At 44.7% G+C, this 18,968-nt stretch overlaps 2 protein-coding genes across 2 annotated transcripts; one reads left to right on the top strand and one right to left on the bottom strand.

The window, feature by feature from the left end:
- Positions 1–435: 435 nt before the first annotated feature.
- On the top strand, positions 436–4,580 carry gsdmeb (gasdermin Eb; the record flags this gene model as incomplete). The annotated part of the gene is made up of 9 exons (XM_084442064.1): positions 436–637; positions 860–1,052; positions 1,421–1,595; positions 1,913–2,033; positions 2,205–2,324; positions 3,045–3,172; positions 3,518–3,695; positions 3,879–3,949; positions 4,104–4,580. The coding sequence occupies 9 exons, from the start codon at positions 436–438 to the stop codon at positions 4,338–4,340; spliced, it is 1,425 nt and encodes a 474-aa protein (XP_084298190.1). The 3' UTR covers positions 4,341–4,580.
- Positions 4,581–5,387: 807 nt separating this feature from the next.
- Positions 5,388–17,355, bottom strand: pals2a (protein associated with LIN7 2, MAGUK p55 family member a). Its single transcript, XM_084442328.1, has 13 exons — positions 17,295–17,355; positions 14,560–14,649; positions 12,774–12,892; positions 12,148–12,300; positions 10,957–11,106; positions 10,429–10,656; positions 9,653–9,784; positions 9,436–9,532; positions 8,505–8,576; positions 8,208–8,369; positions 7,601–7,803; positions 6,604–6,732; positions 5,388–6,497 (listed from the first exon to the last, which is right to left on the bottom strand). The coding sequence occupies exons 3-13, from the start codon at positions 12,888–12,890 to the stop codon at positions 6,321–6,323; spliced, it is 1,620 nt and encodes a 539-aa protein (XP_084298454.1). The 5' UTR covers positions 12,891–12,892; positions 14,560–14,649; positions 17,295–17,355; the 3' UTR covers positions 5,388–6,320.
- Between the last annotated feature and the right edge of the window lie 1,613 nt (positions 17,356–18,968).

Below are 18,968 nucleotides of genomic sequence, written 5' to 3' on the forward strand. Positions count from 1 at the left end.
GGACGACCAACACGCTTCCGCATGCGCACTTGGAATTCCTCGCCAAAGGCGATATACCAATCACATGTCTAGCTAAATTGCCAGTCCTTATGATTTGTAGATTAGTCAGACGGCACAAGCGCCCAGACACCCGCAAGTTCTCACGCAAACAAAAAGTGTAGCCTACTTTGGGAGCGTCGTCTGGTCTGTGCTTTAGCTTCCTCGGTTCGAAAAGGGAACACAACAAACCCTCCCTCATATTTGGATCTCGAGTTTTCAGAAGGGATTATTGACGAGAAGAGCGGTAAAATATTGCATGCCTGTTGCAGTTGGTAATAGATTATTACCAGCTAGTTAACGGTAATAGGTTAACTACAAGATCACGCTGTTCTCTGTCTCTGTTGTGCCACCAGCCCAAGTGTCGACCAGCCCTGCCCTTGTCTATTGCTCTTGGAGATGTTTGCCACTGCCACAAAGAACTTTGTTGAGGAGATAGATCGGGATGGTTGTCTGATCCCTGTATCCAGTCTGAACGACAGCATTGGCCTCCTGACACTTGTTGTGAAGCGCAAACGTTTCTTCCCCTGGCAGAAACCTAAATACCTGCCCACTGACTTCACCCTGAATGATGTGCTGACTGGAGACAAGATAATCCCAGGTAAACACAGAGCTTTCCATCAGACAATTGATAAATTACACACACAATAATCTCAAACTGTTGTAATAACAGCTACTATTTTACTCATCACCACACTTATTTTGAATCCATGTTTTCAGTTAAGACGACGGAAGAGTCACAGATTGGGCTAGCATGTATGGGTTTTATTGTGAAATAATTTTCCTGTCGAGAATGAGATCACATATTTGTTTTTCTCCACAGTTGTTATTGAGACAGACTTCCTTAAGTACAACGGTACGTTTGGTGGCAGCATAGAGGGGAACATGGAGGCAAATCTAGTCAATGTCAGTCTGAACATGGAGGGGAAAGACGCTTCCAAACTCCAGTCATCCTTTGGCAGTTTGAAGAAAGAGGAGGTGGATGTACAGAAGCTGCTGTGTGACTCCAAAGACAGGTGAGTTGTGTCAGAAACATCTCACAGTGGGTCACAGTCTAAAACATTACCCACAATTCATTCCCAAGGACCGTCTGGACTCTGGAGACTTTAGATTACTTTTTTTGTTCTTTCTAAAAACATAAAACACCCTCAAGCCCTAACAATGCTTCTATGTGGTGAACGGAAAGTGCATTGTTAGGCTAAACATCTTCCCTCGTGAGTGTGTTTCTGTCGTTCAAATTGGCCAACAAGTAAATTCAATTATAAGTTTAAAAAGTTCCCATTTATATGCACATTTGCAACAATTGTCCTTACTGCATATACTCTCCTTTTTATAGTCTAACTGTACTTGTGTTTCACTCATTTGTGTCAAATGTTTACTGCAGGACTCTGGACATGTCCCACTCGTTGATCCAGCAGACCCTAGAGAAACCCAGGGAGGTGTTTGGCGCTGTGAAGGACAGGATCGTGACGGCTCAGCCGTGTTCTGTCATAGAGGAGGTCCAGCAAGGTTGCCTGCTAGGAGGTCTGGTCAGCCCCTGTGGTCCCAAGATCACCAAGGTACGAGGAGAGCGCTTGAACTGTAGTTTATGTTTTTATGCCTCTTAACTTATATTTAATTTAGGTTATATGTTTATATTATATAACTTGGATGTTTATATAAAATCTAAATCTATTAGGACTGCCCATGCAGCCTCAGTAGAAAGTGCTCAGTTTAAAAGCTATGGATCTGTTTTAACATATTGGTCCCTTCTGCTCATTCAAGCAAAGGGTACACAGGCTGAAATTAGAGATTTAAAACGTTGAGTTTTGTCTGATTGGTCGAATGTGATAATACACAATAATGTCTCAGTTTGATTAACTGTGTTGATCCAAAGGTGTCTGTGAAGCCGAACAGCAGTTTACACAACGACAGTAACATCACACTGGAAATTCCTCCTCACACTGTTCTGGCTTATGGCATCATTGAACTTGTGGTCAAAAGCAGTGGACACTTTGGTGAGTGAGTTGCCTAGATTACAGTAACAGTTCGCTGATTAAAAGCACACCAAAACACATGAGTACAAACTAGAGCAGTGTGTTTATAGCTGTGCATTTATAGTTGAGATTGCGGGATGCCACTGCATTCAAACGTAACATACCGACATTGTTTTGTGCTTTTGTCCTCAGAGCTGTGCCTCATGTCTGATACTCGCGGGGGGTTCGAGGTGGATGGGCCTGAGAAGAAGGAGCTGGTTGGGGTGACGGGCAGCGTTGAGGAAACCACCGCAAACAGCCGCCTTAAGAGAGGTGATAATGGCCGTGAAAGGCGAGAACAACGACATGTCCGCCTGCTCCTGCCTTTTCAGTTGTGTCACAAACATGTCGTTGAGTGACACGCTCTGAATGGCATGGTACATGTTGTTACAAGCCCTAAACGGACGCCTGTTCACATAAGCGGCCTGTGCAGATTTGTTTATGTCGGCCATGTTCCTCGTTATCAGCGCTGGGAGATAACCGAGGGTTGTGCAGGGTGTAAAAACGCATTACAGGGTTAAAGGTACAAGACACGAGGCACCGTGCTGTGCTCTATTATAGATAAGTACTGCTGTTACTTTGGTCTTATCTATAATTACCACAGCTACATGCGTTCTTGTGGTGTGTGTTCTTGTGGTGAGACAACTTTATTGACTCAAGTCCTGGTACAATCTACTACACATGTACAACTTGTCTAGAGTAGACGTGCTTCCGACACCATGTCTTCTGTAGGCGTCCGTCCCATCCTTCTGACACCATGTTGGGACTCTGGTCTTATCTATAATTATCACAGGTACACGCATCCTTGGGGCACTCGTGAGACCACTTTATACACTCAAGTCCTGGTACAATACTTCGCATGTACAACTTCTCTAGATGTAGGCGTCTTTCCGATCCAAGTGCCTTTCACAATAAAAGTCCTCTTGAAAAAATGTACCTCTTGATGATTCAAAATGATCTGCATGATGTTGACTGTTGTGTGGCCTTTTCCAGAACTGGACAGACTGAACGGTCATTTCCAGCTGCTGTCAGCGCTCCCTGCCTCTACGCGCTCCTCTCTGCTCCAGCTCCTCAGGGCGGCCATGAAGGACAGACAGACCGTCTCTGTCCTGGAGAATGTGGTGAGTGGGACCCGGCAGAAACTACTGCAAGCCTAAAACCCACACGGACATTCTTCTCATCTACATCAGCGCTTTTAATGACAGTCTCTATCTAAAGCAGTATCTTTTCTCAGCAGTGTCTCATCTCGTAAATATACAAAAAGGATCCATATACAAAAATCAAAACAAGTGCAATACGATAGACAACTATAGACAAAATGTATATGTACCCATAGATAACTTGTAAAAAAAACATGCCTCAGGTAGGCTAAAGTCAGTAAAGTGAGGATGTCCATGTGGATCAAATCTACTGTATGTCTCATGAACTCCTTCTCCCACACCCTCTCTTTCTCCCCTACCTCTCAGCTGGATCAGATCTGCCTAGGCGTGGCCTCTGGAGGCGTGGCCCCTGGCCCGGAGAACGTTCCGGAGGGTTCTCTGAGGCAGACCGTCCACGCCGTACTGGACCTGGTAGGCCAGCCCCGGCCTGACCGCTCCCCTTCACTCTTCAGTGCCACTCACCTGGTGGTCAGTGCCTTGGACGGTGAGCCCTCGCTGCTTCAACAGCAGCACCTCCTGTTTATTTTCTCCATTACAGCGAAGACTTGTGTGATCATGTGACAGCCAGAGGACGCTGACAGGGAAACGCGCTCGGCCGTTCCCGATTGCGGTATAGCTTGTATCACCCGTCCGTCTACCCTCACAACTTCACTTCCTGTCTTTCTAGAGATGACAGAAGAGGTTGTGTCTGTGTTGGGATCCTGCAGTCCTAAAGTTTTACAGGCCCTGCAGCTCCTGGTGAGTGAAGTCATCTAGATTCTACATTACTGTAGGCTTGTTTAATCACATGAATCTGATTGTTTTGAAAGAAAATAATATTTCCGTTATCCATCTTGATACTTCCCATGCATTACATAGGCCTGCTAATAACTGTCCTGTGTGGGTGCCCCAGGTCCAGCAGAGTGTGGTAGGGAGAGGAGAGACCTCTCTGGGAGACCCCGATCTGGCTCCGCTGGCTGAGGAAGAGGGGTATGAGAGAGCACAGCAGCTGCTGTCTTCCTCCAACGTGATTCTGAAGAGAGAGGGAGATAAGCTACAGGCAGAGACTATCCCCATGCTTGGAGATCTCCTACCTCTGGTCCTGTGTATAGCTGTGAGAGGCTTGGCATCTGTGGGCCACGCTGTTTGAGATTGCATATTGTGTCCTTACCTCAAAACCATTGTAGGCCTCTCTGGATCAGTTTTATGACCACAACTCAAACCTGCAATGTTTTTTATGTTTGCATTTTTTTAATTACCACTTGAAGTCGATACTGTAGGCCAAATGGCCCGGAAACATTCCTCACAAGATTTTTTATTGCATTCCAATAATAAACTTTATTTTATAGCACTTTTAGAAACAGTGTTACAAAGCGCTTCACAGACAGAATAAAACACTCAAAGCCAGACCTTGCAGAGCTTTAAAAGTTATCAGTAAAATGTTAAAATCAACTAAAAGACTACTGTACAGGCAACCAGTGATGAGAGGCAAAGAGGGGAGAAATGTGGTCTCGCCTCCTAGAATTAGTTAAAAGCCTAGCAGCAGCATTTTGTCCAAGATGGAGGCAGGAAGTGGCTTTCTAACTCAGCCCTGAGGACAGGGAGTTACAGTAATCTAAACAAGGAAATAAAAGCATGGATGACAACTTTCCAGATCTGTAAAAGATACAGAGGACCTAATTTTAGCGACGTTCCTCAGCTGGAAAAAAAATGACAGTACGAACTAGTTATTTGGCCATCAAAAGGGAGGTTAGTCAAAAATCACTGCCTGATTAGTCAGCAGATTTAACATTGGTGGGCAGGCTGAAAGAGCAGAGTGCATGGAGCCGATGGCATTTGAAGAAAAGGATTAGAAAATGTCGGTTCCTTTTCTCACATGATCTATGATCAAACCTGATTATTGGACTTTACAGCTGTTTGTATTATTAATCCATCATCACATGTTTACCATTAAATGATGCCAATCTGATTACTACATGGATTTGTACACTACTGGTTGTGGAGCACTGAAGTGTAATGTTAGAGGAATATTATATTCTGAGATCTGAAAATAAGAGCTTTATCAAGTGATCATGGGGGAAGAAATACTTAAATAATGTGCAAGTCATTAAAAAAACACCAGTTTATTTGGCACATCTGAAAATACATGTTTTTCACTGTTATAATTGTAAAATATATAGTTTGAGTACATATGGCTATTTGTTAAAAACTGTTTCGTTTCAGTAATGTCACATCAGAAGGGATGGTTCACTGAGATGCAGTACCCTGTCATTCTGGAAATTGTTTTCCCAAACACAGCACCATACAGACTGGGATAACAGTGAAAACATGAACTTATACTCAGTACTGAACGAAATTGTAGACATGTCAATACAATGAAATTAATGACAGTTAAGTCACAAATCTAGCAACACCAAGAGCATTAAAAGGGAAAACGTAAGCCTATAGTTACTTTTTTTTCCTCTCCTAGAAATGACAAAAACAAGGTAATGTGTTTTGATATGCCTATTTCCCTTTCTCAGCCCTTCATTGTAAAGTTAGATCTCAAGGATAACTGAACATGTATCAGGATACAGTTCTGAAGGCGCAAAGGGGACTTGGTTACCGAAAAGTTAAGATATTTTACATGGAGGGGTCAAAATGTAGTGCGACAATGAGATGAAATACCGTACGATGCATAGCACTGTAAACAGAGTAACACACTGGAGCGGTCCTACTAAAGGAAGCCCTCTCCAGCTTTTCAAGAATAAATAAACCACCTCATGATATTGTCCTAAAATTACATGTAATTGTTGGGTATAACAGCAATAAAATGAAACATCTCTTAAAACTCCTTTACTGCATGGTTCTGGTTTCTTTTCAATCTGTATTATTAGAAAGATATTACAGTTACAAAAGAAAACATTTAAATAAATAAGTACACTTCCTGTGTATTGTGAGCAGAGTTGCATAGCGTACAGAGGGGCACGTGGCAGTTCAGAGCAGGCCAAGCCAGGGATCCACAGCCTAGGAGAGGTACCGACCAAGTCCATGTGCATGTATGTCCCTCTCCCTCCTCTCCCTCGCCTCTTCCAGGGCCCTGCGCTTGGTGCAGTGTGTGTCCAGCAGGGGGCAGTAGCAGCAGCGCGGCTCAGTACACCCAGCTGACCGGCACCCACTGGGGCTCCAGGGTGAGCTGCTCCACCGCCTCCTGCAGCTTCTCAAAGGCCTTGTCCAGGTTGTCGTTGACGATGGTCAGGTCAAAGTAGTGACTATAGGACCGACGGATCCTCACACTCTCATCCACAGTCTTCTTCAGGTCGGTCTCCTGGAGAACAGAGACGGGGAACCCCTCTTCCCTCAGTTATCCAGAAAGGAACCGCAACCAAATGGACAGCACAGTGAATCACTCAATGAGTTGGAGAGAAACTGACCGTGAGCAACTTGGTGGTGAGTCCTGCGTCCACCACAGCTTTGTGCATCGCTCGTAGCGTGTCCAGCTCTGGAGCAGCGATAAAAACCACGTAGGGCATAAACTCTGCAGTCTTCAACACTTTCAGTGCCTGGGGACGAAAAGAAAGACCAGCAAACAAAACATTAACCAGCATCAAGACTCTCACAAGGACAAGATTCCTAATGTACCTGTAGTACTTATTGCATAAGGCAATAAAATCTGGTCAAGGTCAACTTGGTTCTCCCAAGTCTTTCACAAAGCTGTGCAGAGGCGTCATGTCTATAGAACTTGAGGGGGGCACTTGCCCCCTCAGATTTGGGGTTTTTTTTTGTGGTTTTTTTTTTACATTTCTGTTATTGTTTGTTTACCATTACATTTTACAATGCGGAGCTATTATTATTTTCTCTACTGAGCTGAATGTATTATTTTAATTATGTCATAGACCACCTCAAAAAGCCACCATAACCTCTTTCAAAAAGCCAAACACCCTCTTTTCCAGTGGATTTGGTTTCTTCCAAATGAACACTGGACCTGGAAGCACCCCCCTCGCCTCGTCTCAGATAAACACGTTTTCATGGTCTGCTTGCATACATTTAGATTAAGGTTGTCCTTAACTGATGAACAGGTCCTTCAAATATTAGGGTATTCAGTATATCAGATTCAATATACTTCATACTTCAGTATACAGTATATCATTCGGACCAATGCCAAGTGAGTAAAAAAAAGTAGATTTGTTTTCCCTTACTTTTATTTTGAAAGTCCTTGAAAGAACGCTACTGGTAAGTTTAATTTCACACCGCTTGAGTGGCAACTGGTAGTGTGCTGTGTCCTGATTTTAAACTGCAAAAATGCACAAAAAAACACTAACATTTTGCGCGCGCTATTGACGCCTTGCACGCAAGCGTGCTTCGCCATCTCATGCCCCCTCGGTTTTTTGGGTTGCATGACGCCCCTGAAGCTGTGTGTGCTCGTCTTACCTGGGGGTTGACGTCCAGGATGCAGGTGCGGCCGGCGGCCACCACCTCGTGGATGGAGTCGATCTTGGTGCCGTAGAGGTTGCCGTCGTACTCTCCGTGCTCCAGGTAGCGGCTGGCCTTCACGTCCCTCTCCATCTCCGCCCGCGACGCGAAGCAGTACGACTGACCGTCCGTCTCCTCCTCCCTGGGGGGCCGGGACGTGACTGGAGGGCGGGGCAGAAGAGCACTGGTCATTAATCAAGAGAATGGCTCTAGTCCAGGCATTCCCAAACTGTGAGGCGGGCCTCCCCTGGGGGGCCCCAAAGAAATTCAGGGGAGCCACGGAGGGATGGTTAGAAAAAAGAAAGAAAAAAAAAAGGACAAAAATGCTCGATCGTAATAAATAATGGGAGAGATGTATACTAAATTTGTGGATAGTGTAGAGAGAGCCTCCCCCCGCAGGCATGAATGTATTGTGCGAAAACGTCATAACGTTAACTAGCAGCAGCTGCCACCGAGCTAACTTAGCTGTGTAACGTTATGGGCTAGCTAACGCTGCCTTGCAAAATGGACAAATTAGGGGATTGAGGGGCGCGGCTGTGTCACTCTTTTCAGAGGGGCCACTCACAGGGGACAGTAGTGCCGTAACGCAGGGGGTTGATGACGATGAGTCTGTTCTTCAGGCTCCGCCGGCCCACCCCCTGGGCACCAATCAGAACCAGCGTTTTTCTCTGGAAGGGCGGCATCTTGGTCACCTCCTCATAGATCTGCATCTCGTGCCGGTCAAACTCTGGTCAGGGACACAGACAGGCTGGACCCTTAGCTTAGTTTGCTCTTAATAGTCACACCTTCACATAGGACATAAGAAACTTGACCCATTAGTGCTGTTTAGAGGGCCAGATCAAATGCTGGCCAGTGTACACACCTGCATTCTTTGCAGTCAGGTACATCATTTTCTTTTTCTTCCTCTTTCCAGTGAGTGTCCCACAGAGAATACCTGTAAAAAATATAGGATTCATCATTAGTCCACCAGGGGGCACTAACACCCAGGCTACACAGCCGCCATCACGTCAAACGTTGCGGTATACAAGCTACACCATCTGCGGTTAGCCTCACGTTCTACTATATCTCTTGCCTATTACAGTTCAGAAAACCTCAATTACTATATGCAGGTCGGACTGTGCAGGTTGTAGCTATAATTATAACCGTAGTCTGTAAAGCCTTTTTCAATGAAGTGAAAGGCAGTCCCCGCAGAATCACCTCCAAATCACTACAGCCTACCCGAGGTCGGATCTAGGTACAAATGTTGTAGACAATATTATTATTATAACCGTAGCCTATAGTTGTAATTCAAAGCCCTTTTTAAAAGTGGAAAGGCAGTGCCCGCTCTCAGTGGAAAAAAGTTTATTGTCAATGTAAGTAGTAGTGTAGGCATAGCCTACAAGTTGCTCTATGCTCTTGAAATGAACCCGAAGTTTAATAAATAATGTGAGTGGACGCATGCGTTCGCCGTCAAATCAAATCTCCCCGAATTTTTACTATGGCCATCGGACGCAATCGACATCGGACGCAACTCAACGCTGACGCGACGTGGGCGGTGTAGCACCTTTCATTGATTACAACAGCAACGTTCCCAATTGTTGATGCAACGCGGCGCTGACGCAACGCTCAACGGCAGCTGTGTAGCCTGGGCGTAACACATCTTTTCTGAGTGCCTACAGGTTTATGAACTGAAAGGTTGGGTTATTGGGCAGGTTCTTTTCGTTACTGAATAAACAGGAAAAACCCAAGTTCATCTGAGGTGACGAGGCTGTGTGTACGTGACTGCAGAGGACAGCGCGCTCTTATCACTGTACCCGAGTCGTCCCAGTCTCTCCGCACAAAGGCTTTCCTCTTCTCCTCTAAGAACTGACTGGGGATCAGTCCCGTGGCTCCTCCTACGATGTTGGACGCCTGGGAAGGTGAGAGCATCGTGTCAAAGACAAGCCACGGATACCGTTCAGTCCGAAGTGGCGCCTGGATTCAGTCGGCATAATGCCCATTGCTCCTCTGGAGGCTAGCTGCGCTGCTCACCTGCCACCAGTTGGGGTCCTCCTTGTTGACGACGTGGAGGATGTCTCCCTTGGAGAAAGCAAGGCCCGCCTCCTTACAGGGGATCAGGTTGTCTGTGGCTGGGTTGTACTTGAAATGTGGCTTCAGGTAGATCTGAGGAGAAAAGACGGCAATCGGGTGAGAAAAGAAAAGAGACGTGTGATCGTCTGTACGAACCGACACGACGACCAAACCCCTACGGAGAAGAATCCACGGAAGGAACGTCATCCATGTCCCCTATCCGCTGATTCTAAAGCCACCGTCTGACCGTACCCTGCATAGTGCAGCCAACCAGATGCTAAATGGAGTGTGTGGCTCTGTATGTAGGACACCTGTGAGTGTGTGTGAGGATTGAAGGTACGGTAGCTAGGTCAGAGGGTCTCCTAAGGGAGGGTGGGGGGGAGGGGGGGTTGCTGCCAGAGGCACTCCTCCTCCTTGCCCCAGATAGGCGATCTTGTGTTATTAATAGGGCTTTCCCCAGGCTCGGTTTCAGACGCTTGGCATTCTGGGTTAGCACCAGGTCAAGAGGCTTTCACCCACACCCTTGACAGGTAAGACCATGGGACGACTGGACCGTGGACATACGGGTCTCACAGCCACGCATACAATAATTCACATAAACAGAACAATAATTCACATTAACACACCACACCCCCCCCACCACCCCCCGCGCAGCTTGAAGGCATTCAGGAGCGGGTTTTCCCACGAGGCTATCGTCTCGATACAAACCGGACGGATGACGACGACGTCTCTCTCACCCGCGGCGGTGCCGGCGTGTCCCTGTAGCTCGGCAGGATCTTGAGCGTGACGCTGCCGTGGGCGTCTCTCAGCAGCTCCTGCAGCTCTTTGGGGTCGCTGCCCACCTCGCGTCCGTTCACCTCCCGGATGACGTCGCCGGCGTGGAGCATGCCCTGCCTGTCGATCATGCTGCCGTGGAGGATCCGCGCGATCACCAGGTCGCCGCGCTCCACCCGGAACGTCACGCCCTGGGAAGGGGGGGGGGGGAGGGAGAGGGGGGGTGGGGGGGTGAGAGAGGGTGTGATCAAACACATCCCCACCTCATAAATCACAGAGGCCCGGTGTCGTATGACCCTCTCTCTCCGCTTGCTACGGATGGAACCGGAACCGTGGACTGTGCGTAACCTGAACATACAGTATGAAACACAATGACTAATTGCTTCCTTGAAATACTAGTTAGCTTTGGCAGTTCTACATCTACAGCTTTTGCTTCGGACGAGGATTTTTGGAAGACTGGTAAGAACACGTGGAGATCCTCCTTTTCTCACCAGGGGCTCGCCCACTTTCTTCTGGATTCCGATCATCCTGATGGCGTCAGCTGGCACGGGCGTGCCAGTTACCATGGCATAATTGTTCACCTCAGAGTGTGGCATCTCATAGCACTTAGTAGCCACCTTGTCGTGGGCCTCTATCAAAGACTTTGGAGAGAAAGAGAGAGGGAGAGAGGGAACCTGCAGTTAGGACAACACACCACATTATCAAACTCAAATGTCACTATCAATCAGCATCTTAAGATAGGAAACTGTAACATAATACAACCTAATTGCTTTCATTAGCAACCACTGAGCAAATAACACACTCGTCGTTTTTAGATAGAGAATAAATACAAACCATCACAATCTGTCACAAAAGGAGAAAACAAAACAATTCTGGTCTCACCACAGCAGCCAAAACATACTTAGCATCTAGCTCCGAGAGCACTGCGCATCCGTGGATCTGAATGTTCACACAGGCACTGAGATACAGGCTCTTATACCCCCAATAGATCAACACAACTCGGACTCCTATTGGACAAGGCACAGACCCCTCTCATTGGCCAGACATAAACACACAAAATAAATGGTTTAGAGGGCGGGTTCCAGGAGCATGGCCAGGTAATGGGCACTTCTGAATGCATAATATGATACTACGGTAAAAGTCTCCAACATCCACTGCACACGAAAAGCTCGAAACGCTTTCTTCCATTCAGCGGAATGACTGCCTGAACAGAGTGCCTTGTGCGTACATGTTAAGCGTGTGTTTGCCTATTCATGCAACATTAATCCCATGTGTGCGCGGGTGTAGGGCTGGGTATCAAGTCGAATTTCAAGAATCGATTCGATTCCGATTCACAAGGTTCGGAATCGATTATCACGATTCAATTCGATTCGATATCGATTCGGTTAGTGTTACTAAAACCTTTTCAGCTGTAACCTTAATTACATGATTGCCAAGTTATGCAACACATCAATACTAGGCCTGGGTATGGATACTGATTTCCAAAAATGAATGAATGAATGAATCATTGAATGAATGAATGAACTATTCATTCCTTCATTCATTCATTCATTCATTCAATAAAAGATCAATTTTGGGATTCATGAATCGATTCTGAATCATTTGATTCAGAATCGATTTTTTTAAACCCAGCCCTACGCGGGTGTGTGTGCATGTGAGGAACACAATGAATGGTGGGATACCTGAAAGTGGGGTCCCTGGAGAATTCTGGACAGCTCTGCAGCACCGGCGTCGCGGCCCTCCAGCCCGTTCAGAGAGTCCAAGATCTCCGTCACCAGCTGCAGGTTGTTGTCCCCGACCGCCTCCAGCTTCACGTCCTCCAGACGCTCGTGGGCCTTCGGAGCGACAGTAGAGAGATCAGCGCGTGAGCAAAACCTACGGAGACGCCGGTTCTCTTACATCGCCGCCCCTATCGATCGGCATCCGAGACCCCCAATGATGAATGATGTCGCCGTCTGCGTTTAAACATAGACGCAGCTGTTAACCGTTCACCCTGCGTGCGGGAAGAAGTTGCCCTTCCACCTTCGTCTTTGAACATCCATGCCTGTCTTTGTGAGCCTTTGTGAACCAGAGAGGACGGTGTAAATCAGCGAATTCAACGACAGCGCGCGTAAACAGCCCGTAACACAGATCTCAGATGTGTGAAGCGGGTGTGTGACACGACATTTACAGCGGAACATTTCCAGAGAGGATCACACGCAGGAGATATCCGGTCTTACTCCCGCCTACCGAAGCTACCGACTAACGACGGTCGTTAGAGGAACGTGTACTTGGGACACTCTCGTGTCTGCGTGTGTGCGTGTGTTACCTTTGCTAGGGAGCGGACAATGGGGCTCTCCATGATGCCTCTGAGGAAGATGAGGTCGATGTCTTTGGTGCCCGTGACCTGGGGCAGGTCTCTCAGGTTGTCCAGCACTTGCTGCATGGCTGTAGGGGGGAAACACACCCAGCCAGCCATTAACCTACACTCGCATCGTTAGGATTTTATCGATACCGATGCTGCTTATTGATACCGATACTTATTGATAGAATAGAATAGAATAGAATATACTTTATTGTCCCCTCAGGGAAATTTGTCTTGGACTCGTTTGCTGCACAAATCAACTCTATACATAGAAACAGAGGAGGACAACACATCACATGTCTCACATACATATACTACACACAACACGTTGTCCACAACATATTGCACATACAAAACACATTACACATATTACTCACAACACATTGTACATACACAACACATTGCACATACAGTACACAACACAACACATTGCACATACGTAGACTATTGCACACAACCCACATTGCACTTGCCCCAGTGAAAAAAAGAGAAGAAAACACCTTGACTATTGCACAACTTCATAGTTTTATCGATACTACTTTACCACTTCGGGATTCATACACTGCCTGGGTCGATGTGTCTGTCTCAGTTGGCCTTCATTTACATAGTGGACTGTCACTGTAATATAGTGATCCTGTGTGATTAGCGCCACTTCACTAAAACACTCAAACACGCTGCATTTTGCTACGCTGCTACGTTGCTACGCTGCACTTTGAATGGATGTAGACAGCACCGTCAGTTGGGATGCTGGGTGTAAGAGCCATAACAAGGTCACAAATGTGGTAATAATGAATCCAGCATGTCACAGACTGGACAGGCACTCAATGGACCAATTCACTGTGACCGCTGCTCATTTCCATAGCAGTAACAAGCAAGCTACAACTACAACAATGAATCGTTCCACTCAGAGATCTCTCTCACATCAACACTAAGCACAGTACCATAGAAAAAAAGATATAAGCCTGATCGTTTTCACAGCTAGCAGTTGTCCCTGCTCTTCATACAGAACTTATTGGGAAAAACAAAAATATGTAATATGATACAAAACACTTGAATGATGTTATATCATTGAAGATAACTCCAGAATTAGAAGAACCGTAGAAGGTAAAAAGAACTTCAGCGCCCCGTCCAATGGTAATGCAACTCTTTGATGAGAGAACATGGGCCTCGGCCACGTAGACACTCTGAGGTACCTGAGCCTGACTTGGCAATGGCCACCGTCATTGTTTCTACAGCTCGGAACAGGGTCAACACTGTCCATCCCCACCTGGAGGACTAGAAATTCACTCTGGACAGATCTTTGCAACTTGCACGTTTGGTACAGAAGAATCAGCCAGTAATACCACTTCAGAGTTTGTCTCTATGCTTTGAGTGGCCATATTTACCCAGTGAGAGCGCATGAATTGAGAACGTGGCAAAGAGGGCCATCGAACTACAAAAGGATGAGTTTCCCTCCTGCCGGGTAAAGGTTATGGAAGTTAAACATTATGAGGCCCCTGGGACGCCATGTATAAACACACTCTCCAAACAGAGCAAAAGCGTCTCTTTCTCTCTCTCTGTGGGAACTGGGCAGGCAAGGGCAGCATTCCCAGTCTATACATTTTTTTCACCTGTAAAAGCTTAATTATTAAAACAATATGTGTGGAACTCTGTTTAATCCAGTTGCCTGTGTCTTTCAAGAGGAGGAAGTGACATCATTACTAATAAGGAACATGTAACATGACCTGTTAACATACATCCTAAAGCTCACCTGTGAATTTTGCTCCTATCCAGCACAGCACAATGCTCTAGAACCGTCTACTATACAACTCTCATCAGTTGCCCTGGGACACGGAAGAACCTGAAGAGATCGAGAGGGAAAAAAAGTGTATTACTGTATTAACCAAAAATGGTGATATAAGAGGAACCTACAAAAAGAGTGACTTATTAGTATAGTAAACTGCTAGACTCTACCCAATTGTGTCTTTCCTTGGCTCTCATCACTAACTATGCATGCATTCTAACTGGCAACACAATGTCTCCTCATTATTAAAACCAAGTGATTAAAAAAGGCTAGAACCACTGTTATTGAATAACATATCCATTGCACAAAAGGTCATTAAGTGCGTAGACTTGCACGACAGCAAAGTCTCTCGCATTGGTAAACCTGCCCTAATTGCAAAGCTTTTCTAAAACGACCGTGTCAAGGGGTAACTGGTGGAATTGCGGTCGACACATTCATCGTAGCTTTTCTTAATACAACATTTTGTATTTGTTTGCCTTATAGTATGTTATACTGGATACGTGGGTTCCTTAAAACATCCGAACCCAGCTCTTGACAGGCCTCTACGCCTTACTCTGTCCGGTTAATGATAACAGCACAATGAGAAGAGGCACCTTCAATCACGCCGTTTGTGATTAATGGTGCGTTCGTTTATAACTGGGAGGTGGCAAATTGCGACTTGCTACTAGGAATTATTAAATAAAACACCGCATGAACTCGCACTTCCTCGTCGCAAATTCGGATACGTTTCTCAGCCCCCAGTTGCTCGAATGCACTAGATATAACTAGGTAACTGTGATATAATGGTATATAGATATAACTAGGTAACTGTGATATAATGGTATATAGATATAACTAGGTAACTGATATAATGGTATATAGATATAACTAGGTAACTGTGATATAATGGTAAATAGATATAACTAGGTAACTGATATAATGGTATATAGATATAACTAGGTAACTGTGATATAATGGTATATAGATATAACTAGGTAACTGATATAATGGTATATAGATATAACTAGGTAACTGTGATATAATGGTATATAGATATAACTAGGTAACTGTGATATAATGGTATATAGATATAACTAGGTAACTGATATAATGGTATATAGATATAACTAGGTAACTGATATAATGGTATATAGATATAACTAGGTAACTGATATAATGGTATATAGATATAACTAGGTAACTGATATAATGGTATATAGATATAACTAGGTAACTGTGATATAATGGTATATAGATATAACTAGGTAACTGTGATATAATGGTATATAGATATAACTAGGTAACTGATATAATGGTATATAGATATAACTAGGTAACTGTGATATAATGGTATATAGATATAACTAGGTAACTGATATAATGGTATATAGATATAACTAGGTAACTGTGATATAATGGTATATAGATATAACTAGGTAACTGTGATATAATGGTATATAGATATAACTAGGTAACTGATATAATGGTATATAGATATAACTAGGTAACTGTGATATAATGGTATATAGATATAACTAGGTAACTGATATAATGGTATATAGATATAACTAGGTAACTGTGATATAATGGTATATAGATATAACTAGGTAACTGATATAATGGTATATAGATATAACTAGGTAACTGTGATATAATGGTATATAGATATAACTAGGTAACTGTGATATAATGGTATATAGATATAACTAGGTAACTGTGATATAATGGTATATAGATATAACTAGGTAACTGTGATATAATGGTATATAGATATAACTAGGTAACTGATATAATGGTATAAAGATATAACTAGGTAACTGTGATATAATGGTATATAGATATAACTAGGTAACTGTGATATAATGGTATATATCTGAATGCACACAGGTCGGAGGTAGGTATTTTGCCACTTGCGACTTGCCACCTCCGACCACAAACGAACGCACCATAACTCCACCGGATATAATAAGCAGCGAGCAGGGAGCAGTGGGATGGCAGCTGAGACGATAGGATCCACGGGTCTCAAGATTGGTAACACAAAAAATGCACCATTTATCCTCCTCTCTCGGGTGACAGTGGCGTCCTCTAACCTAGCTGGCTACAAACGGGGTTTACAGTAGCAAACGTTATCCTGCTACATTGCCGATAGCTAGCTCTAACTTAACTTAGCTAATATCTAATCTATCTGTTTATCTATCTTCTATCTATCCATCCTGGCTTTCTACAGTTTTAATAACAGTTTAATAAGAATACCTGGGCTGGGTTAGCTAAGCAGTACTAGTACAAGTTAACTTTTGGTCAAGTCTCAAACTCACCAGTGTGATCCTGACAGCAGCTAGAGAAGATAGAAACTAGTAGCTATTACTAACGTCAACATTAACGTGACTACTAAGCTAGCGGGATGTCAAATGGAAATGGAAATATAATGACTTAGCTAATTGGGTGTGTGGTAGTATTACTAGCTGCTGCTGCTGTAGTAGTAATAGTACTAGTATTAGTAGTGCCACTAGTCTAAAGCTGGTAACGTTAGTGTAGTGATAACGTTAGCCACACCACGTTAGCTAGCTAGTGCTAGCTGAATTAGCTAGCTTCTACATTCAAGCATGTGGTGTAACTCGCTAGCACTTAGCCCACCGTTCTCTGAATCTTGTATCATGACACAGAACTGGGTAGTGAGGAGTTACTAAGGAAAATACCGTTACATTTATTTATTTTTACTTTACCTGAAGTTCTCCGTCAGTCTTTCACACCTCCTTATCATGCTCCATATAGGTTTGATAAAACGGGTTGGAATGAAAGGACCCCACTAGTAGGAAGGGTTGGTTCAAACCCAGAGGCGTAAGAGGCGGGGCTAAGGGAACGTGCGGGAGGCAGACAAGACGTGCTTCCCAAAGATCTGCTTTCCATTTTCAGAAACTGCAAGGACAAAGAGTCGGCAGTCTGGGTTTTTTAGATTAACAACCTGTTCCACTTGAATTGATGCTCTTGACACCACCGCTGAATGGCACTGATCCAAGATAGATCAGGTGATTCATGTAATAGGCTATACCTAATATGTCCAGTAGGGGGCGACATAGGGCAGTGATCACTGAACAGCCATGTGATCAGAAGTAAATGTGACAGTTAATTACAGCAAGGCTGAGATTAAAAGTATAATCAAAACAGAAATTAAAAGGAAGTGGCAATGTCAGTGGGTTAGGGATACTAAAGGGAGGCATCTTTATGACATCCAAAGGCAAGTAGGGGAGCTGAGGAGTACTAGCAGGAGCAAGAAAGAAGAAAATATAATTTCACAAATGAGATTGGGGCACAAATGTAGGGAAACATGACACTGGTATGTGTGAGTATTGTAGGGACAAGGTGGAGACAGTAAGACATGGGAATACATTAGGGAATGCAAAGGGAACGCATTAGGTTTACATATGAAGAGGTGATGAGTATGAATTCTCGTCATGTGGGGTACAGGGTACTTTTCTCCTTTTTTAAAATACAGGGCTATTTCAGAGGATGTATAGTAGCAGTGTAGTTGTCATAGAATGATGGACCCCATTCGGATCCACACTCCTTTTCAGTAGGTGGCGGTAATGCACACCATAAGTTGTTTGCCAACCGCCATTAAACAACAGAAGAAGAAGAAGGACTGCCATGTGACAGTAGCCTGGCCAGCCCCGGGCGTTAAATGATTGTGAACAATACAACATCGGTTCAGAAACCGGTTTCAATGTGGATAAAATACATACCAGTCAACCCTCCCGTTTTCCCCGGGATTCTCCCTTATTTTTCCCTTCTCTCCCGCTGCCCTCCCGTTTAAATATTTTCCTGCAAATCTTTTGTATTTTTAATCTCTCACTTGTCCCATTCATCTCTCTCTCCCTCCTACCTTCTAACCAGGTCCAGTGGATGCCCCACTGTCACCCGCAGACCACCCTGAGTCCGATAGATACCCCTGTGTCGGTTGTGGATGTCCAGTACAGCCACTAATCCTGTCCTCCTCCCTCCTTCCTAGTGTCTCTCCCTCTTATATTCTAAACAGATCCTGTGGACACCCCCTGTATCCTGCAGGCCACCCTGTAACAGGTCCCGGAGAACCCCCTCTATGAGCCTTCTTAAGTGCTTACAGTGCTTTGTGATATGATTTACTTAAATAGCATATTAGAGACTACAGTGATAACTACCACATAATGGCCTACCATGTAGGCAACCTCTCTGTAACTATTTGTGCACTCTACTGTTAGTCATGCCTCTCTTATGAAGTATTTAGCCACATGTTCACTGCTCTGTATATGTTCTTGGCCAATAGACAAACATTTTCCAGGAGCTTGCTCAATCGTCTCGTTGAGAGAGGTCAGGGAAGAATTTTTACAGCTCACTTTTCTGGCCTCCAGGTGAAACTGCTT

Source organism: Borostomias antarcticus (assembly GCF_949987555.1).
Source record: "Borostomias antarcticus genome assembly, chromosome: 8".
NCBI classification, from domain to species: domain Eukaryota; kingdom Metazoa; phylum Chordata; class Actinopteri; order Stomiiformes; family Stomiidae; genus Borostomias; species Borostomias antarcticus.